This window comes from Vipera berus, assembly GCF_964194415.1.
Source record: "Vipera berus genome assembly, chromosome: 1".
Taxonomy (NCBI): domain Eukaryota; kingdom Metazoa; phylum Chordata; class Lepidosauria; order Squamata; family Viperidae; genus Vipera; species Vipera berus.
The window spans coordinates 290,279,749-290,298,029 of NC_138202.1; the positions used below are offsets into that span (position 1 = coordinate 290,279,749).

Consider the following 18,281-nt stretch of genomic DNA (forward strand, 5'->3'; position numbering starts at 1 on the left):
AGTGAAGCTTTTATTTTACCTCAGTAGAGAATGACAAACAAGATATGTTCAAGGAAAGAAAAATATGAATACTGTTTGGTTAATTGTCTTCTGCTTTAGAAATAAAGCTTCCAGATTCTTCCACAAGCAAAGGAGCAATACCCAATGTATTATCAGTTGGAAAACATAATTATCTCTCTATACCCATACTTGCCTCAGCACATGAAGATGGTTTCATTTATCTATGGAGCATTATGGTAAGTCCTTTTATGGAACTGAAGTAGTGAAGTAGCGAAGAAGAGTTTCAGCTACGTTTTCCTCCAGTCAAGAGACTTTTCTACATCTTCTATGTTTTCCCGTTTTTTCTGTTGTCCCCCAAACATATAAAACTATTCACAATTTTTTCTATGCCACTGGTGGCTCATTTGGCTTTAGCTTAAAAGTGTTTTATTGTTGCTGTGTCTCAGGCCACACATTTACATATAGGGAGGTGGTTCCAAACTTAATGGAGAAATCTGTGAAACAAATGAACAAGTAGCAAAAGAAATATTAGTGCAGACACACATGCACACACCAGAGAAATCAAATCCTCATACAGTATATCTAGCAAGCTTTTGCCCTAAGAGAATTCCAAATCCAAAACAGTGGGCCCATGAGTGGTCAAGGCAGGGATCTTCAAACTTGGCCCTTTTATGATTTGTGGACTTCAACTCCCAGAATTCCTCAGCAAGGCATGCTGGCTAAGGAATTCTGGGAGTTGAAGTCTACAAGTCGTAAAAGGGCCAAGTTTGAAGACCCTTGAATCAAGGCATACAAAGTCTGAGTAACTAGACAGTTGTTGCCAGTGAGGAGGTTTCCGCTGGCTGTTCTTCTTTCATAGAAGCAAGCCTGGTGTTACTCACTTGAAAGGATTTGGCTCCTTTCTTGTGAGGGGCCTTGCCTTTGCTCTCCTGTTTGCATGTCAAGCCCTTGCACTGGGAGCAGATAGCAAGTCGGATTCCTCATGATTTATTCAGAGATTGATGGCAGCTGCCTCTTGGTTATCCAGCAGTGACTCAGGAACAGGCTGTTCATTGTTTGGTATACTCACCAGAGTCTGAGCTGGGCCATGACATGTATGAACCCAGCATTTTTGTTTGTGAACAGCAGTTTATATCTAATATGCAAATCAGGCCTTTATACTTGAACAACAAACATTGCTTTAAAAAGCCTTAACTTAGCGTGATGCATGAACAGGGTGCAGTACACTGAGTATAGTATAATTTATTGTACTTAGGAGGAAGTAAGCATAAAATTCTGCTGTAAGCCAATTTAATGGCTAATACAGAAGGTTTTTATTTTGATAGGTATGAAAATGGGTATGACTCATGCAATCCCCAAGTCCTAGCTGCAGAAAATTCTGATTTGTTAAAGTGTGATTGTATTTCTTTTTGTAAAGGGAGATCTACTGAAAGAAATTCGGCCTTACACGAAACATCCTCCAATTCCTTTGACAGCACTTTGTGCTGATGGGGCTGTCGAAATGCTTTTTGCTGCTAACAAAGGTAAGCTTTATTGCTCAATATGATTGTCATACAAGATAGATCAACGGCTATATAAATGTGTTAAATAAATAAAATAAGTACTTTTCCAGGCCTTTGAATAATACTGTTATATCAGTTATAATTGAATGTACAATTGAAATATTTTTCTTAATGTGTTTGTAGTCTACCCTGAATTGTTAAAACAGTAGGTAGAGTATAGACTTTCTAAATAAATAAATCGTGTGTGTTAAAACACAATATACCTAACGGTAAGAAACTGGATGCAAAAGATGAAACTGGTGAGGCAAGAATCAGGCCCTCTCAGACTAGACCAGGGGTAGGCAACCTCGGCTCTTTTATGACTCATGGACTTCAACTCCCAGAATTCCTGAGTCAGCTATGCTGACTCAGGAATTCTGGGAGTTGAAGTCCATGAGTCATAAAAGAGCCGAGGTTGGCTACCTCTGGACTAGACAAAACCATTGCATAAACACCATGCCGCTGTCTCCCAGTTTTAAGGCTGGGAAGACAAGAACCAAATTTCAATTGACTTATAAAAACAGGAGGAAAAGGCTCTAGAGTTTAAACCCTGAATTAGACTTGTGGATTTTGCAAGAAGAAGACCTTCTGCATCTGTATGACTCCTTTCTTATCTTCATTAAAGCAACTTATCTAGACATAAGGAGCGTAGGAACTTCTGATCTAAGCAAATTTCTCAAAACAAAGTGGGGAAATGAGATGTCTTGCCACACCTGGCAAGACTGTGTAAGATGATACACACAGTGTTACGCTTTATAAGATAATAACAAGAGTGCTTAAAATTTCAGGTTGATGGCAGTAGTTGAATCTGTTTTTCATAGTAATCCAAATAAGATTTTGGTAAAATGAAAATGTGTTTATAATCTTAAATACTGTTTTATATTAGAAAAATGGGTTTCTGTGATATAAAAATAATTTATATTAAGCTGTCTTCTTTAGTCAGAGCAAAATAGCCATCAAGAGACCCTGTTTGAATCATAAAATATCCCTGTTTACTTGATATGTATTCTGCTGATTCTTAACTTACAGGATATTGATGCCATGCAGTTATCTTAGGGATGGCTCTTGGCCAATTCTGTATTATGAAAAAGTTCAAATTTTTTAATAGATGATTTGTCTTACAGAGGGAAATGTTATTCGATGGAATATTGGCTCATTCCTGCAAGATCCAAAAGATCCAAGCAGGGTGAGCAAAATGCAAAATAATATCTCCAATCTTCCAATTCATTTACATATATTCAAACATAGTCCATATTCTTTCCTTGTTGATACGTATTACATATAGATTTAATTTAAAAATTGAAAGGAAATGAAACATTAAAATAGTTAATGATTTGTGTAATTCAAGAAACATCTGTGGGAATGAGAATTACATGCAGAATTTTTATTTCCCAAAGCTGCTAAATTCACCTTTGAAGTTACTGAAGTGTTTAATAATTTGATATTTGTAAATTAAAATTGGATTATTAATTTGGATTAGTATAGAAATCTAAAATTATTAAAAATAAATGTTATTAAATACTGGCATTATGAAATGAATTATGAGATTGTCACAAGATCAATCACAGGCTTTTGCATATCAACATTTTTTACAACTTGAATGATGAGGTGAATGCTTATTAAATTTGCAAATAATTCAAAAGATTAATAACACCATAGAAGGCAGAAATAAATTTTAAAGCAATGTTAATAAATAAAAGAAATGGTCACAAAGCAACAAAAATTAACAAAAGCAAATGCAAACAGCTAGTCACTTAACATTGATAATTGGAAAAGTTTGAGGTCACTTGACTACGTTGCTTAGTGATGCCAATCTCAATTTTTAGTTTCCATATCAAATTAACAGTTTGAATGTGCTTAAGTTGTCATATTTGATGGTCTCATATTTGATAAAAACAAGATTTGAGACCAGAGTCTTCATGCCTTTTTTCATAACCTGTTCTTTAAATTTCAACTGCATGGACATTATAACTTTCAGTTACCCATCAACAATCCCCAAACTATCTGGCATTGTAGACTGTCTCACACATACATACAGTTGAGACATAATGTATCTTGTCCACTTTTGGCTTGGCTTGATGTGAGAATGTGATGTAGGGCTTAACTGTGTCTGAATATGGCCACCATGCCTTGTTCAAGTGTTAAAAATTCTGACTTAATATAATAATAATAATAAACCTTTATTGTCAAAGTACAACACGTGTACATTGAGATTAGCTGAGCCTCCCCCTGTGCTCCCTCCCCCCAACAATATTACAGATAATGTTAACTTATATTTTTTTTTGCAGCACATAAAGCAACAAATTTGTTGGCGGGCTCATTCTGCTAAAATAGTCAGTCTATTTTGTGATGATGAAAAATGCCTAGTGATGACTGCATCCACTGATGGTTCTGTCAGGTTAGTTATATTTAGCTGTTGACACTGTCTGAGGCTCTCAATCACAGCATTAACCAGGCTACATGGTTCTTTACTAAGTGCCCATCAGCTTTGGAGCTGACCATAAATTCTATTAATGGGGCTTGGGACTCTGGGAATTTGGCCATGCTGGCCTCTCCTAATGGCAACTTAGCCACCACCATAAAAAGATGGCCACTAGTGGAAGATGGCTGATTTTTTTTTTAAAGAAAAGAAGACGAAAGGGAATTGTTCAGGGCAGATCTTACTTAGAGTTGGTGTTCCAGGCAAGCGTATTCCATAATCATTCTGTGAGCCAACTGTTGACAAAGGGTAGCTGATAAAAAGTTACAATTGCCACCTTGACAATTACATATATTTATCTGAACTGTCAGCTATTAATGTATTGTCCTAAAAGGTACTTCATTAAAAATTATTACAGGTAGTCCTTGACTTAAAACATTTAGTGACTGTTCAAAGTTCCAACAGCATTGAAAAATGTGATTTATGACCATTTTTCACGACTACAACCCCATCATGATGTGATAAAAATTCACATGCTTGGCAACTGCTTCATATTTATGGCCATTTCTGTGTCCCAAGGTCATGTGATAACCTTTTGCAACCTTCTGATGAGCTAAGTCAATGGGAAAGCCAGATTCACTTACCCACCAGGTTACTAACTTATCAACTGCAGTGATTCACTTAACAACTGTGACAAGAAAGGTCATAAAATGGGCAAAACTGACTTAACAAATGTGTCACTTAACAATAGAATTTTGGGCTTAATTGTGGTCATAAGTCGAGGGCTACCTACATAATGCCGATTGTATTTGATTAGTATTTTTCATAACATTATCTGAAGCCTCTTCATATCATTGCCTCCAATCTCTTTTTTCTCTTAAATGCTGACACTATTTTTAAAATATTTCTTGGTTGGATTTCTTTAAAAGGCTTTGGCATTCAATTCGTGGAGTCTACTTTGGCTATTTTGGACAGCGCCGAGTGTTTGAAATTACTGAATCCTCTGATATAATTTTGCCCTGTGATGTAAATGAAATTCCATTTACAATAAAAGAAGAATCCAGGTTTATGGATAAAAAGCAGAAGTTTGAATACCCTCTGTTTTTTGACAGGGAAAGGTAAGGTTGCACATCTGCTTTGCTGAAAGAATTTGTTTAGCACTTTCAAATCAGAAGAAATGAGAATGAGAGGCCCATCAGTATTATGATTAACTAGACAACCCATGACTTGCCGGATCATCCTTTCCACATATGTTATAGGTTGGCACCATTTCCTCACCCCTTCTGACCTTCAGCACAGCCCTAATGAACCTTCCTCTTCTTCCTTGATTCACCCACAGAATTGCTTGCCCCTTTGCACAAACCATGAAGAAGATTGTTTTCCTGCTCCCCATTCTGGTATATTCCAGGGAGGAAGAAGTCTCACCAGTTGACCATTGGTGCCCTCCCCCCAGGCTGGCCTCTCCTGTCTGTCATCAGCGAGCATTTGAATCTTTCCCTCATCCCTTAGTTAATGCCTAGTGCCATTAAGAGATTTCAAATTTTGGTTTTGCTTCCAAATTGTCACTCATCCATTGGGCTATGACAATCACGTGAGCATTGCTGACCACAGTGGGACAGAGGCAGAAGTTTAATCCAGTGGGAGTAAGAGCTGCTAGATTTAACTTAGTCCTATGGTGTACCATTTCACCCAATTGAAAATTATAAACAGATAAACAGGAGAAATTTAATAGTATATAGATTCATCACACAATCATATTTGTATAAGAAGTGGCATATACAGTAATTGTCAGCTAATGGAGTTTCTGTTAAATCCTTGATGGTTCTTTTATATTAATGCTGTTAATAGGATCCTTAATTTTTCCCAGAAATGTCCTCATCTTGATCCATTCCTCTAAAATAAGCAGGAATTGTTTTGCCCAACTACCTGAATCTTTTACTTACATCTGTGGTCATCACTAATTGCCTCTCTTTTTTAGCTTGATTTTTCTGTTTCATTGTTAGGAGCCACATAGTGGGAAACAGCATTTTTTCTCATTGTGATGTCAGGCAGTAAAAGAATCTGCAGTCTGGCAGCAATTAGCTAATGCTGAAAATATTTATCTTCCTATTCTAATCTATAAGGAAGGGACCCACTCTCCTGGTGTTCGATAAAGCTTTGAAAACCTGGCCTGGATCACCAGCCTGGATTAGTGTTCATGATTTGTGAAAGGCCCCTGCTTTGTTTTAGTGTGTTGTTTATTAGATCATATTAGTCTGGGTTATCTGTCCAATTTAATGGTTTAAACTATTTTTGTTTTTTATCATTTTGTATGGCACCTAGAGTCCACTCGGGATGGGCAGCCAATAAATAGATTTTATTTATTAAAGAAGCATACACCGTGCCAGAATCTTGCCTGGGTGTATTTCTGATTTAAATCTTACAAATGCATAATCAGAATTACTGTAACAGCTATTATAGTTAATGAATCTTATTCTTCAATAAGAGTATTTCAATGGGGCTTAAGCCTAAGCAAATTGCAACATTAAACTAGCAGAGCAGCACTATTTTTTTCTTTTGATGACCATATTAGAATTGAGATTAATGGTATTCATCATTGACATAATTATGAAGCTGAATGTTTCCTTTGTTTTGCAAGTAACATATTGCTTCTCAATTATATCTTTTTAATAGATGGAAGACTCTGACCAAATCATCTTTAAACTTGAAAAAGCCTAACCGACATGAAGTTGATCTGGATTTTAAGTTTTTCAAGGCCCTGGCTTCTCCCAAAGTACTAACTGTTGAAGCTTTATTTTGTCTTGTTCCAGTGTTTCTCAACCTCAGCAGCTTTCAGATGTGTAGAATGCAACTCCTGGCTGAGAAATTCTTGGAGCTGAAGCCCACACATCTTAAAGTTGCTAAGGTTGAGAAACAGTGTCTTATTGGAAAAATTAGGGGCAGTGATACTGTCAAATCTTGCCTGGTTATTTTATATGCCAACTATCTTATCTGGGGAGGCACAATTCTGGATCCTGGATTTTGGATCATGTTAAGCAAGATAGTAAGGAAGACTTGGGTTTGGCTAGACAAGCTTTTGATTTTTTCAGTTGTGTAATGTTAAATTTGAGAACTATCATTCTGTCAGATTATGACTCAAATTATAAAAATTATTGTAATTGTTTTCGTTATTTATACTAAGCAATGCTTAAATTTCATAGTTCTGAAGTATTTATTTTAAAAAACTGTGTGCCTTTCATTGTATAATGAAAGTAGCACTAACATTCCTTTATTTGTACCAGCAAACTTATGTTCAAATAATCAAATGAAGAATATTGCTGTGGTGAAGTTCCTTGAATTGAACTCAGCTTTTGGTGACTTTATAAAGACTAGAGGTTTTTTTTAGCAGTACAGAAATGATATGCCTTACCATCTTCTGTAGATTCTTTTACTTCCCAGTCTACTCTACAAGTCAGAACTATACCTAGCCATCATTATTTTCGCTAAAGAAGCTGTACTTCAATGAAGCAGGAGATGAATTCAACTTAAAGCAGATTTTAGAAATACAAAATTAATGTATTAAATAACAGAGAGACAATTATTTTTGGAACTGAAATTATATTATTTTAATATTACAGGTAAATAAATACCCTTTGGAAAGTTTCAAATCTGGGAACAAAGAAGCTGGTATTGTATTTGGAGCTATACCAATCTATAGGGTGAGTTCAAAGTAATCTGAATAAATGGAAGCTTCGTAAAAACAACATTAAAATTAAGCTATTATGAAAGTTATTCTCTGTGAATTTGCTAGTATTTATTTATAAAGTGTTTGTAATATTTGATAACATTTTCCTTGAACTAGGGATTTCTTGATATTTTATAATTTTGTATGCATAGGTGACCAAGGAGAGTAGAATAACGATAGTTCCAGTGAGAATCATATCATATTTCAGTAATTGAAATATTGACTTGCCATCTCAGTTTGGCACTAGAGTATTCCTTGTCCTGTCAGAATTCAAGGAGTCTAGGAACTATATTCAAGATTTTAAGACAAGATGTTTATGGCACACAGATTGTGTTGCATGATTGTGAAGGCTGGACTGCAAGCTGCATATGGTCTTCTATCTTTGATCTGCCACAGATACCCATTGGAGCCATCTTGAATTACGTTCCCTAATACCATATTTCCCTGAAAATAAGACCGGGACTAATATTATTTTTGCTCCAAAAGACGCATTAGGGCTTATTTTCAGGTGGTGTCTTATTTTTTCATGTACAACTATCTACATTTATTCAAATAAATAATATCAATAATATTTATATATTATTATTATTTTATAATTCAATATGTCTGTTGTATGTTGCAACGAATGTACTAAATGCATCTGTCTGGCTGATGATCTTAACTGGCCTTTATTTTGGGGGTAGGGCTTATATTATGAGCATCCTGAAAAATCATGCTAGGGCTTATTTTCTGGTTAGGACTTATTTTTGGGAAAATACAGTACTAACTGCTGCTGATTGCTACCACTTAGCATCATTATCATTTGAGAGAAAGTATAAAATCTGATCATGCATTCTGATGATTAGGTGCATTACAATTTGTTGACACCTTTTAAAGGTGCTTTGCGAACTGCATCGAAGGTTTTTAGAGCACGTTTGTGAACCTCTGGTGTGATTAATAGTTGAAAATGAATAATTAAGAGAACATAGTAGCTTAAAATACAAATCAGAATAAAATTGCTTCCTAGCTCTTTAAAAGCAATCAATACTGTTTTATTAAGCAAAGAAAAAACAAACCCTCACATTTAAACCATAGTGTTTTGCAGCAAAATACTAGTCTTTGTGGGAGAGGCAAATACTGAATGGAGATAGTTTTGCAACCTAAAAATCTTCCCGCATGAATCTTGGCTTAGATATCTAACTTCAGTGTGATATAAAAGCACAGCTTCACTAGTAGAAAGCCTTAAAAGATAAACACTTCTTGCAGTCAAGCTAAACTCCTGCTGAGTACATTGATGAACCTTTTTTGGACTTAGCAGTTTTCTGACTTCCCAGTTTAGACTACAGCCTTAGCACCTAAATTTCCTGGTAGTCAGTCACTGACAAAGTACAGAGTAGCTCTAACTCAGCATTCCTTTGGGGGAATGAGTTGGATGATTTCAAATAGAATGAATTAAATTTGTGCCGGGGAGGGGGGAGAGCACCGGATTAAGTTATAAATATGGTAATTGAAAAATGCTGTAAATAAACAACAAAACAGAATGAGCAATTGTACTTTATTTCCACTAATGACAGTATAATTAATGGTTTTACAGAAAAGCAAGGCAAAATAAAAAACCCTGCACTGTTTATAGCATCTTGAACATCTGTGATGTAAGAATACAGGAAATTACTAGATGATAGGCAAATTCTTTAGTACAATCTGAAATCTGAAGCTTCTAAGGAGAAGTATTGTATACTATCATCTGTCTTGGGTTTGCAGAAGATTCTGTAGGGTTTTTTATGATAGACACTTGGGCATTTTATATTTTTGAGCAGGGAATGAGGAGAGAGTTTAGGTCCATATATAATTGATCTTTTTTAACTATCTAAATGTGACAAAACAGGTCATTCAAAAAGCAAAAAAGAAAACTGCATGGAAAACTGTCAGACTTTGCTTCTGCGTAAGGATGGTTGATAATATGAACGTTTGGTTTGTAAAAAACCAAGACACTAATCTTGTATGTAAATTCTGAAACTATGAATCTTTTCTGAAGATAATTCTAATATAAATCTTTTCCTAGTCATATCCGAAACAAGCACACTACTGATGGTTGTAAGATTGAATGTGGTAAACATTGAAAAGCCTCTTATAAAGACAATTTTCAAGACACCAGTTAATAGATTCTTTTTCCTTGTCCATATTCCTTCATAAACTGTTGCAGCTTTTCACATAATTCTTGATTTTTCTGAATTACTTGAAAAAGGTTGTAACACCTCCAAAGCTGAAAATAACTTCTACTGATCAAGAGGGTTCTTTTGAAAATATGGCCAAGAGAATTATTCAAATTACAGTAAGTGAGTTAACTATTTCTTCTTCTACCAGGATACATGTTAAGTATATGAATGTGAGCTACACACAATTAAGCTCAAAAAGCACCAAGGACTCCACAGTTCAACCTGACCTAAATATATAATCTCATCTACTGGAAGTAGACAAACTGTTTGTAGATTCGAAAGCTATTGTAGTTCCCTTGTTTGCTTTTTTATCTATTGGGGTTTTTGAAAATTGCCACATTTTGGTTGGAGACAACAAAAATTCAATTTAGGTTATATTTCTTTGAGAGATGACATAGCAATCAATAAAGAAACCAAAAGAATTTCACTATATGGGAAATATCCATACAAAACCTTTCATTCTGGGGAAAAATAAATGTGAGCAGATGGATTATCCCGTTTGGACTACTGTAACGCTCTCTACATGGGGCTGCCCTTGAAGACCACTCGGAGGCTTCAACTGGTGCAGAATGCGGCCGCGCGAGTTGTAATGGGGGTTTCCCGATACTCCCATGTAACACCTCTACTCCGCGAGCTGCATTGGCTTCCGGTTGCCCTCCGGGTGAAATTCAAGGTGCTGGTTATTACCTATAAAGCCCTACATGGCCTGGGACCGGGGTACTTGAGGGAACACCTGCTGCCGGCTTCAAACGCCCTTCGCCCAGTGCGCTCCCACAGGGAGGGTCTGCTCAGGGTTCCGCCGGTAAGAGATTGCCGGCGGGTGACACCCAGGGATAGGGCCTTCTCAGTGGGAGCGCCTGCCCTCTGGAACCAGCTGCCGGTGGAGCTGAGGACTGCCCCGGACCTCCGATCATTCCGCCGGGGCCTGAAGACCTGGCTCTTTGAGCTCTCGGGCCCAGGCTGAGGAGAAAATTATTTTAATTGGGGTTTTTAATAGCACAGGGTTGATTTAATATTTTTTAACTTGGCTTTTAACTTTTGTATGTTTGATTTTTAACTCCCTGTAAACTGCCCTGAGTCCTCAGGGAAAGGGCGGTATATAAATGCAATAAAATAAATAAATAAATAAATAAATAAATAAATAAATAAATAAATAAATAAATAAATAAATAAGTTTCAGAAACAGTTTTAGTAGTCCAAGTAGCTCACGTACAGTGGAAAATAGGGGAAATACAAATCTGTTGATGCACTTATCACTTTCAGGATTTTTCATTATCATCAAACATGGGGTCAGGTTAGACTTCAAAAACATGATACTGTGATTTTAATCTTACCAAATAATCAGTTTCGAAAAATGGAGCTTGATCATTATGGCTCTTTCCTGCTGGCCTTTATAATATGAAAAGGGTCTTATACACATGTAACATGTTGAGAAAAGCTACAGAGACACTTAGCACTCAGTTGTATTCATTTCTGTCTAGATAACACACACACAAAAACTATGAAATTCTTAAACCGAACTTTTGAGTGTCATTTTCAGATGGATATGTCCAATGATTCAAAAATTCAGAGATTATTATAAAAAGGGAAAATAGTTATTGGGACTGGAGACTTACAACAAATTCTAAACAATGGGTGTTTCTTTTGTTGGGCCTAAGTAGTCAGATTTAGAATAATTTAATGAAAATAAGGATTAGGGGGTGACATGATAGCAGTGTTCCAATATCTCAGGGGCCGCCACAAAGAAGAGGGAGTCAAGCTATTCTCCAAAGTACCTGAAAGCAGGACAAGAAGCAACGGATGGAAACTAATCAAAGAGAGAAGCAACCTAGAACTAAGGAGAAATTTCTCGACAGTTACAATTAGTTAGTGGAGCGACTTAATTCCAGAGGTTGTGGGTGCTCCATTTGTCAGAAATAATACAGGGTTTCTTGCTTGAGCAGGGGGTTAGACTAGAAGACCTCCAATGGCCCTTCCAAGTCTGTTATTCTGTTAATCCTGGGATCAACACATACCAGTATTTGGGAAGCTCAAGTTGTAGCACTACTGTAGATCAATTTTGATTAAGAAACAGATTTCCTAAAAGTTTGCATTTGTTGTTATTAACCTTGAAATTTAATAACTCATACAAATAGAACAGTATCATATATGTTTACCCTGGTCAACGAGTTAGCTGGCATTCAATCTGATATAAACAAATATTGTTCTTTTTTTTTACAGCCATCACATTTATCACACCCTCGAAAAGGTGTAAATCTCAGTTTCCACTGATGCCTGTTCCTTCCCCCCCCATCGCTCCCAGTACAACTCCGAAAATTGTGAAACAGTAAGGAGTGTTGCAATGAACAAAGGTGAAAATAAAAAAGAATGGAAACCACACATATACCCATGTTGTTAACTGAATCTTGTATCAAGCAACTAGGTATACACAAACCTATGCCCATTTAAATTCACAAGCTTACGTCACTTCCATAAAATAAATAATTCTATTTATTTATTAAAAAGATTTAAATGGCTACCCAACTCAAATACAATGACTCCAGGTGGCGTACATTAAAAACCAACACCATAAAGACTCCAGAATCCTCCCTCCATGGCAGTGATACTTGATTGGATTTGAATCAATCTGGAGTCTCTAGGCCCACTGATAGAACCATATTTTCAAGGACTTCTAGAAAAGTAGCAAGCCAACCTTATTTCCCAAGGAGTGATGTTCTGAAGGGTCAATCAGTTGTACTTCCTTAATAGATGGGAGCCATAGCATATCCTGCATTCCCATTCTGGTGAGCTGAGTCCATGTTACCAGGGAGAGGTGATCCTTCAAATAAAGATCATGCCAGACAAATCTTACTGCATTCTTTGACCAAGTGACAAAATTAGTGGATCAGAGGAATGCTGTGGATATAATTTACTTGGACTTCAGTAAGGCATATGATAAAGTAGATCACAACCTACCACTTGATAAGATAGAAAAATGTGGGTTAGACAGCATCACCACCAGATGGATTCATAGCTGCCTGACCGGCTGTACTCAACGTCTGGTCCTCAATGGAACTGCATCTACATGAAGGGAAGTGTGTAGTGGGGTGCTCCAGGGCTCTGTTCTAGGCCCAGTGCTCTTCAACATCTTCATCAATGATTTGGATGAGGGGATAAATGGGGAACTCATCAAATTTGCAGACAACACCAAGCTGGCAGGAATAGCCAACACTCCAGAAGACATGCTTAAGATACAGGAAGATCTGGGCAGACTTGAACACTGTGCGCCATCTAACAAAATGAAATTCAATGGTGAAAAAAGTAAGGCTCTACATTTAGGCAAGAAAAACCAAATGTATAGGTATAGTATAGGTGATACCTTGCTCAATAGTAGCAACTGTGAGAGGGATCTTGGAGTCCTAGTGGACAATCACTTAAATGTGAGCCAGCAGTGTGCTGCAGCTGCCAAAAAAGCCAACACAGTGCTAGGCTGCATTAACAGAGGGATAGAAAAGAGCACATGAAGTGTTAATACCACTTTACAATGCCTTGGTAAGGCCACACTTGGAATACGGCATCCAGTTTTGGTCACCATGATGTAAAAAAGATGTTGAGACTCTGGAAAGAGTACAGAGAAGAGCAACAAAGATGATTAGAGATCTGGAGGCTAAAACATAAAGAACGGCTGCTGGAATTGGATACGTCTAGTCCAGGGGTAGGCAAAATTGGCTCTTTTATGACTCATGCTCTTCAACTCCCAGAATTCCTGAGTCAGTTCTAGGAGTTGAAGTCCATGAGTCATAAAAGAGCCGAGGTTGCCTACCCCGGATCTAGTCTAATGAAGAGAGGAATGAGGGGTGACATGATAGTAGTGTTCCAATATCTCAGGGGCTGCCACATAGAAGAGGGAGTCAAGCTATTCTCCAAAGCACCTGAAGGCAGGACAAGAAGCAACGGATGGAAACTAAGCAAAGAGAGAAGCAACCTAGAACTAAGGAGAAATTTCCTGACAGTTAGAACAATTAATCAGTGGAACAACCTGGCTCCAGAAGCTTTGAATGCTCCAACACTGGAAGTTTTTAAGAATGGACAGCCATTTGTCTAAAATGGTATAGGGATTCCTGCCTGAGCAGGGTGTTGGACTGGATAAGATCCAAGGTCCCTTCCAACTTTATTATTATTATTATTAGGTAGTCTTCGCCGTACGACGATTCATTTAATGACTGTTCGAAGTTACAACGGCATTGAAAAATGACTGATGGTTTTAACACTTATGATCATTACAACATCTACATGGTCATGTGATCAAAATTCAGGTGCTTGGCAACAGGCATGTATTTATGTCAGTGGCACTCTCTTGGGGATCTTCCCAGCCGGCTTCCCACAAGCAAAGGCCTGATAAGAAAAAGAAAGTTCCAAAGATATCAAAAAGAGGAATGCAAGTCAGTTTTACTGCATTACTGAGTTTTATACTGAGCTTTATTCTTGATAGCAATGCCATATACTGTTGTGCTACATGAAGGAATGCAAACATTAATTTTGCCCGAGAGTCCCTCATTTATATGAGCAATTTAGTCTATTCCAAATCGAAAAAACTTTTTTTTTTATTGAAAAGTTTTAACATACAATTTTTCTTTAAAAACCCCCCTCCCCCTCCCTTCTCCCTCCCCCCCTACCTCTCCCCCCTCCCCCCCTCCCCCCCGACTTCCCAGAGCTAAATACAAGGTATATATAAAAAAAAACAATCATAAACAACCACATACTAACAACTATAAACTCTAAAATCCATCACTCTCTAGCTTATATAGGATAAAACAAACCTTAGTAATATTAAATATATATAAAGAAACTAAAATAAGAAAAAAAGAAAGAAGACTTATTCAAATGCTACATAAAACTTCTTAACCCTATACTTGTTCTGGATAAACTCAATCCACTTTCTCCATTCCATAATATAGCGTTCTTGCGAGTGATCTTTCAAATAAGCCGAAATCTTCGCCATCTCTGCCAGGTCGGAAACCTTTAAAGTCCACTCTTCTATGGTCGGCAGTTCCTCTTTCTTCCAATACTGACCTATCAAAAGTCTTGCTGCCGTAATAAAATTCAACATCAACTTAGTGTCCACAACTGTGGCATCTGTAATTATTCCCAACAAAAAAAGTTGCGGACAAAACTTTATCCTCTGTTTAAAAATCTTCTGCATGTTCCACCAGACTTTTATCCAAAAAGCCCTAACCTTTTTACAAGTCCACCATATATGAAAATATGTTGCGTCTTCATCACCACACCTCCAACATTTAGGCTGATAATTCGGATACATACTTGCAAGCTTTTTAGGATCTAGATGCCATCTATAAAACATTTTATAAAAATTCTCTCTTAAATTTTGAGCTTGTGTAAATTTTACGTTCCTCACCCAAATCTTTTCCCACGTGTCCATCGTGATAACTTCCTGGATGTTTTGGGTAAATCGAAAAAACTTTTATCGATATAATTACTTTTCAAGAATGTAGAATACTTTACCATTTTCAGTATTTTGATCGATCATGTTTGTTTTTATTTAATTTATGCTTAGCAAATACATAGTCTTCATTTTTCCTCAAAGGATATCCATGGATTATGTTTTAAGGCCATTAGCAGCAAGTATGAATGTTTTACATTTTGGCTCTGAGGAACCAGCGTTACAGGTAGTCCTCAACTTACAACAGCTCATTTCATCACCATTCAAAATTACAACGGCACTGGAAAAAGAAAGACTTATGACCATTTTTCACACTTCCACCATTGCAGCATCCCTGCGGCCACGTGATGAAAATTCAGATGCTTGGCAACTGACTCAAATTTATGACGATTGCAATGTCCTGGGGTCAAGTGATCCTCTTTTGCGACCTGAGAAACAAAGTCTATGGGGAACCATGTTACTAATTTAACAATTACAGTTATTCACTTAACAACTGTGGCAAGAAGGGTTGTGAAATGGTGCAAAACTCACTGAACAAATGTTTTGCTTGGCAACAGAAATTTGGGACTCAATTGTGGTCATAAGTTGAGAACTACCTGCATTTAGGAATGGTCAGATTGTCTTATGGGCTTTGGGATTGTGTCATTGTCAGCTGATAAGCCTATATGGAAGAATCACATATTAAAACATTTGGAAATACGGCTATATTTTGCAAAAGACTAAACTAGAATGACCAACCCAGTTCAGTTGTATGGGATGGAACTGTTTTCAGATACTTTCTTAGGCGATCCACAAACACACTCGGAAGTTTTCTGAAAGCAGATACACATTTTGTTTTGATCCATGCATGGAATCAAGGATCTAATGACCAGAACCAGGCTGCAGAAATCCAGAGTAGCAGAATGACACTGCAGCAACACCTTGAGTGTTAACTTTGTAGGCAGCAATTTGACAAAAAATCTGTAACTGATGCTCTAAATAGCACAGAAGCGGCAGGTAATATATTAAAACTATGATTTCTGTATTTGAACTAACATATTTGCCTACTTTCCAATTGCTGTTTGACTCATTGCTCTTTTTATCTCAGTGATAATGAAGAGGTTACTATGAATATATTTTTGTCCCTAGGATGGGTGTGTTATTTGACACTTCCAAAAAAAGAAATCATTTTGCAAGAAATGACAGTAACATACAAATTGCTCACAGCAAATAGTAATAAGAAAAAAATGATTCCTCACCAATTATGTTCAATAAAATACTGTACAAAGCATTAAATTGACTCTTTAAGAAATTGTTCCACCTTTAAGCCTAAATCATAGCTGCAAAGCTTACTGAGTAGACAGTAAATTTAAATTAACAGGCTGTACAATGTGCAACATTATTTTTGGAACAAGATTGAAAATTAGTTTCAGAATGACTATGACTCATTTGCAAAGAGAAAAATACTTAGGTTCAGAGTAAATGCATCAAAGCATTCTATCTAGAACATATCAACCTTTTGATTTATTAATATGGTAACTGTTACGTTGCAGTACCTTAAATTTGGGGGAAAGTGTTTGGAAAGGCAGGAAGCATTTTTAAAAAAAGGAAAAATAATGTTCTTGTAACTGAAATAACCCTGCCATAAGACAGAATTTAAACCTAATAAACAACTAAATGAAAGACATTGATTACAACAGCTCTACTTTTTTCTTTCTGAATAATGCACCATTCAGCTTCATTATATAACCTTAGATGACCATCATTATATGAGAGGGAAAAAGCCTTATTTTTATCACACCAGGAAGAAGTAGCATCTTTTAATAATTTTCTTTTTTTTCAGACCTAAGAAATTCATTAAAACTTTTCTTGTACTGCACTCTAGCTCCCCTAATCCTTTTATGTCTTCATCCTGCAATTTTTATAGGTAGAAAATTCTTTTGGAAACCTATGGCATTCACGTTTCAAGTTGTGCACACGTAACCTAAATTTAATCTTTAAAAAAAAAACTAATCCTAGGCCTGGAAATCATGTTAGTGCTAACCAAAAACTTCTTCATTCTAATCATAAAATTATTTTAATTCCTTGTGCATATGTAATAAAAAATATGAGGAAAAATGTGCAGAAAAATTAACACTGAGAAACTTCAAAAGAAAGATGGAAGGAATTTGGATATTGTTACAAAGAGTACCATAAACTAAAAAAATAAGATAAGTAGGTCCTGGACTAAGTAAGGCAGGGCTCTTCAAACGTGGCCCTTTTATGACTTGTGGACTTCAACTCCCAGAATTCCTCAGCCAGCATGCCTGGCTGAGGAATTCTGGGAGTTGAAGTCCACAAGTCATAAAAGGGCCACGTTTGAAGACTCCTTGAAGTAAGGACTTCCACTGAAGCAATAATGTGAAGAAATTCATTGGTCGGGCATATGCTTGATTAGTTGATGGACAAGAATGTTGGCAACATTGAAGAAGATAGAGGGGACAGAGAAGAGATAAATTGGATGGACAGAATTGAAGAGATTATTGAACTCTCCTTTAAAGAAATATTGGGTTGTTGCTGCAGATACATTAGCATGACAAGCACCGATCTGTGCATTTTTCTAGAATCCATCAGGACTCAATGCCCTTTATCCAATTAACCAATTTAGGCATCCAGATTTTCTGGATCCTGGAGCTTGCCAAGATAGGTAGAAGGGAGTTTATTTATGAGATTCATCTATTGTACTGCCTTGATCAAAGCAGACTCTAGATGGCATACCGATACTAAACACTGAAAGCTCACAAAATGAGAGTAGTAATAAAATAATCCCTAAGTCCACTATATCTTTTCCACAACATGCTAAATCAGGGGTCTTCAAACTTGGCCCTTGAAGACCCCTGTGCTAAATGAACGTTTCTTCGCTGAATTAATCCAATTGCCAACATGCACACATCGTAAGCCATAAAGCAAGCCAGATTCCAGCGATACCCGCCTATTAGTGTGA

The 18,281-nt window shown here is 36.7% G+C and overlaps 1 protein-coding gene across 1 annotated transcript in view; it reads left to right on the plus strand.

The window, feature by feature from the left end:
• The window catches only part of WDR64 (WD repeat domain 64), a gene marked incomplete at both ends in the record, with an annotated part of 60,212 nt that extends 48,062 nt beyond the window's left edge, over positions 1 to 12,150 (plus strand). The window contains 9 exons of the mRNA XM_081312614.1: positions 100 to 236; positions 1,418 to 1,523; positions 2,666 to 2,727; positions 3,830 to 3,939; positions 4,890 to 5,078; positions 6,634 to 6,733; positions 7,578 to 7,658; positions 9,909 to 9,995; positions 12,100 to 12,150. Of these exons, the coding sequence (XP_081168740.1) occupies positions 100 to 236; positions 1,418 to 1,523; positions 2,666 to 2,727; positions 3,830 to 3,939; positions 4,890 to 5,078; positions 6,634 to 6,733; positions 7,578 to 7,658; positions 9,909 to 9,995; positions 12,100 to 12,150 (923 nt within the window). The remainder of the gene's footprint in view (positions 1 to 99; positions 237 to 1,417; positions 1,524 to 2,665; positions 2,728 to 3,829; positions 3,940 to 4,889; positions 5,079 to 6,633; positions 6,734 to 7,577; positions 7,659 to 9,908; positions 9,996 to 12,099) is intronic.
• Positions 12,151 to 18,281: the final 6,131 nt, after the last annotated feature.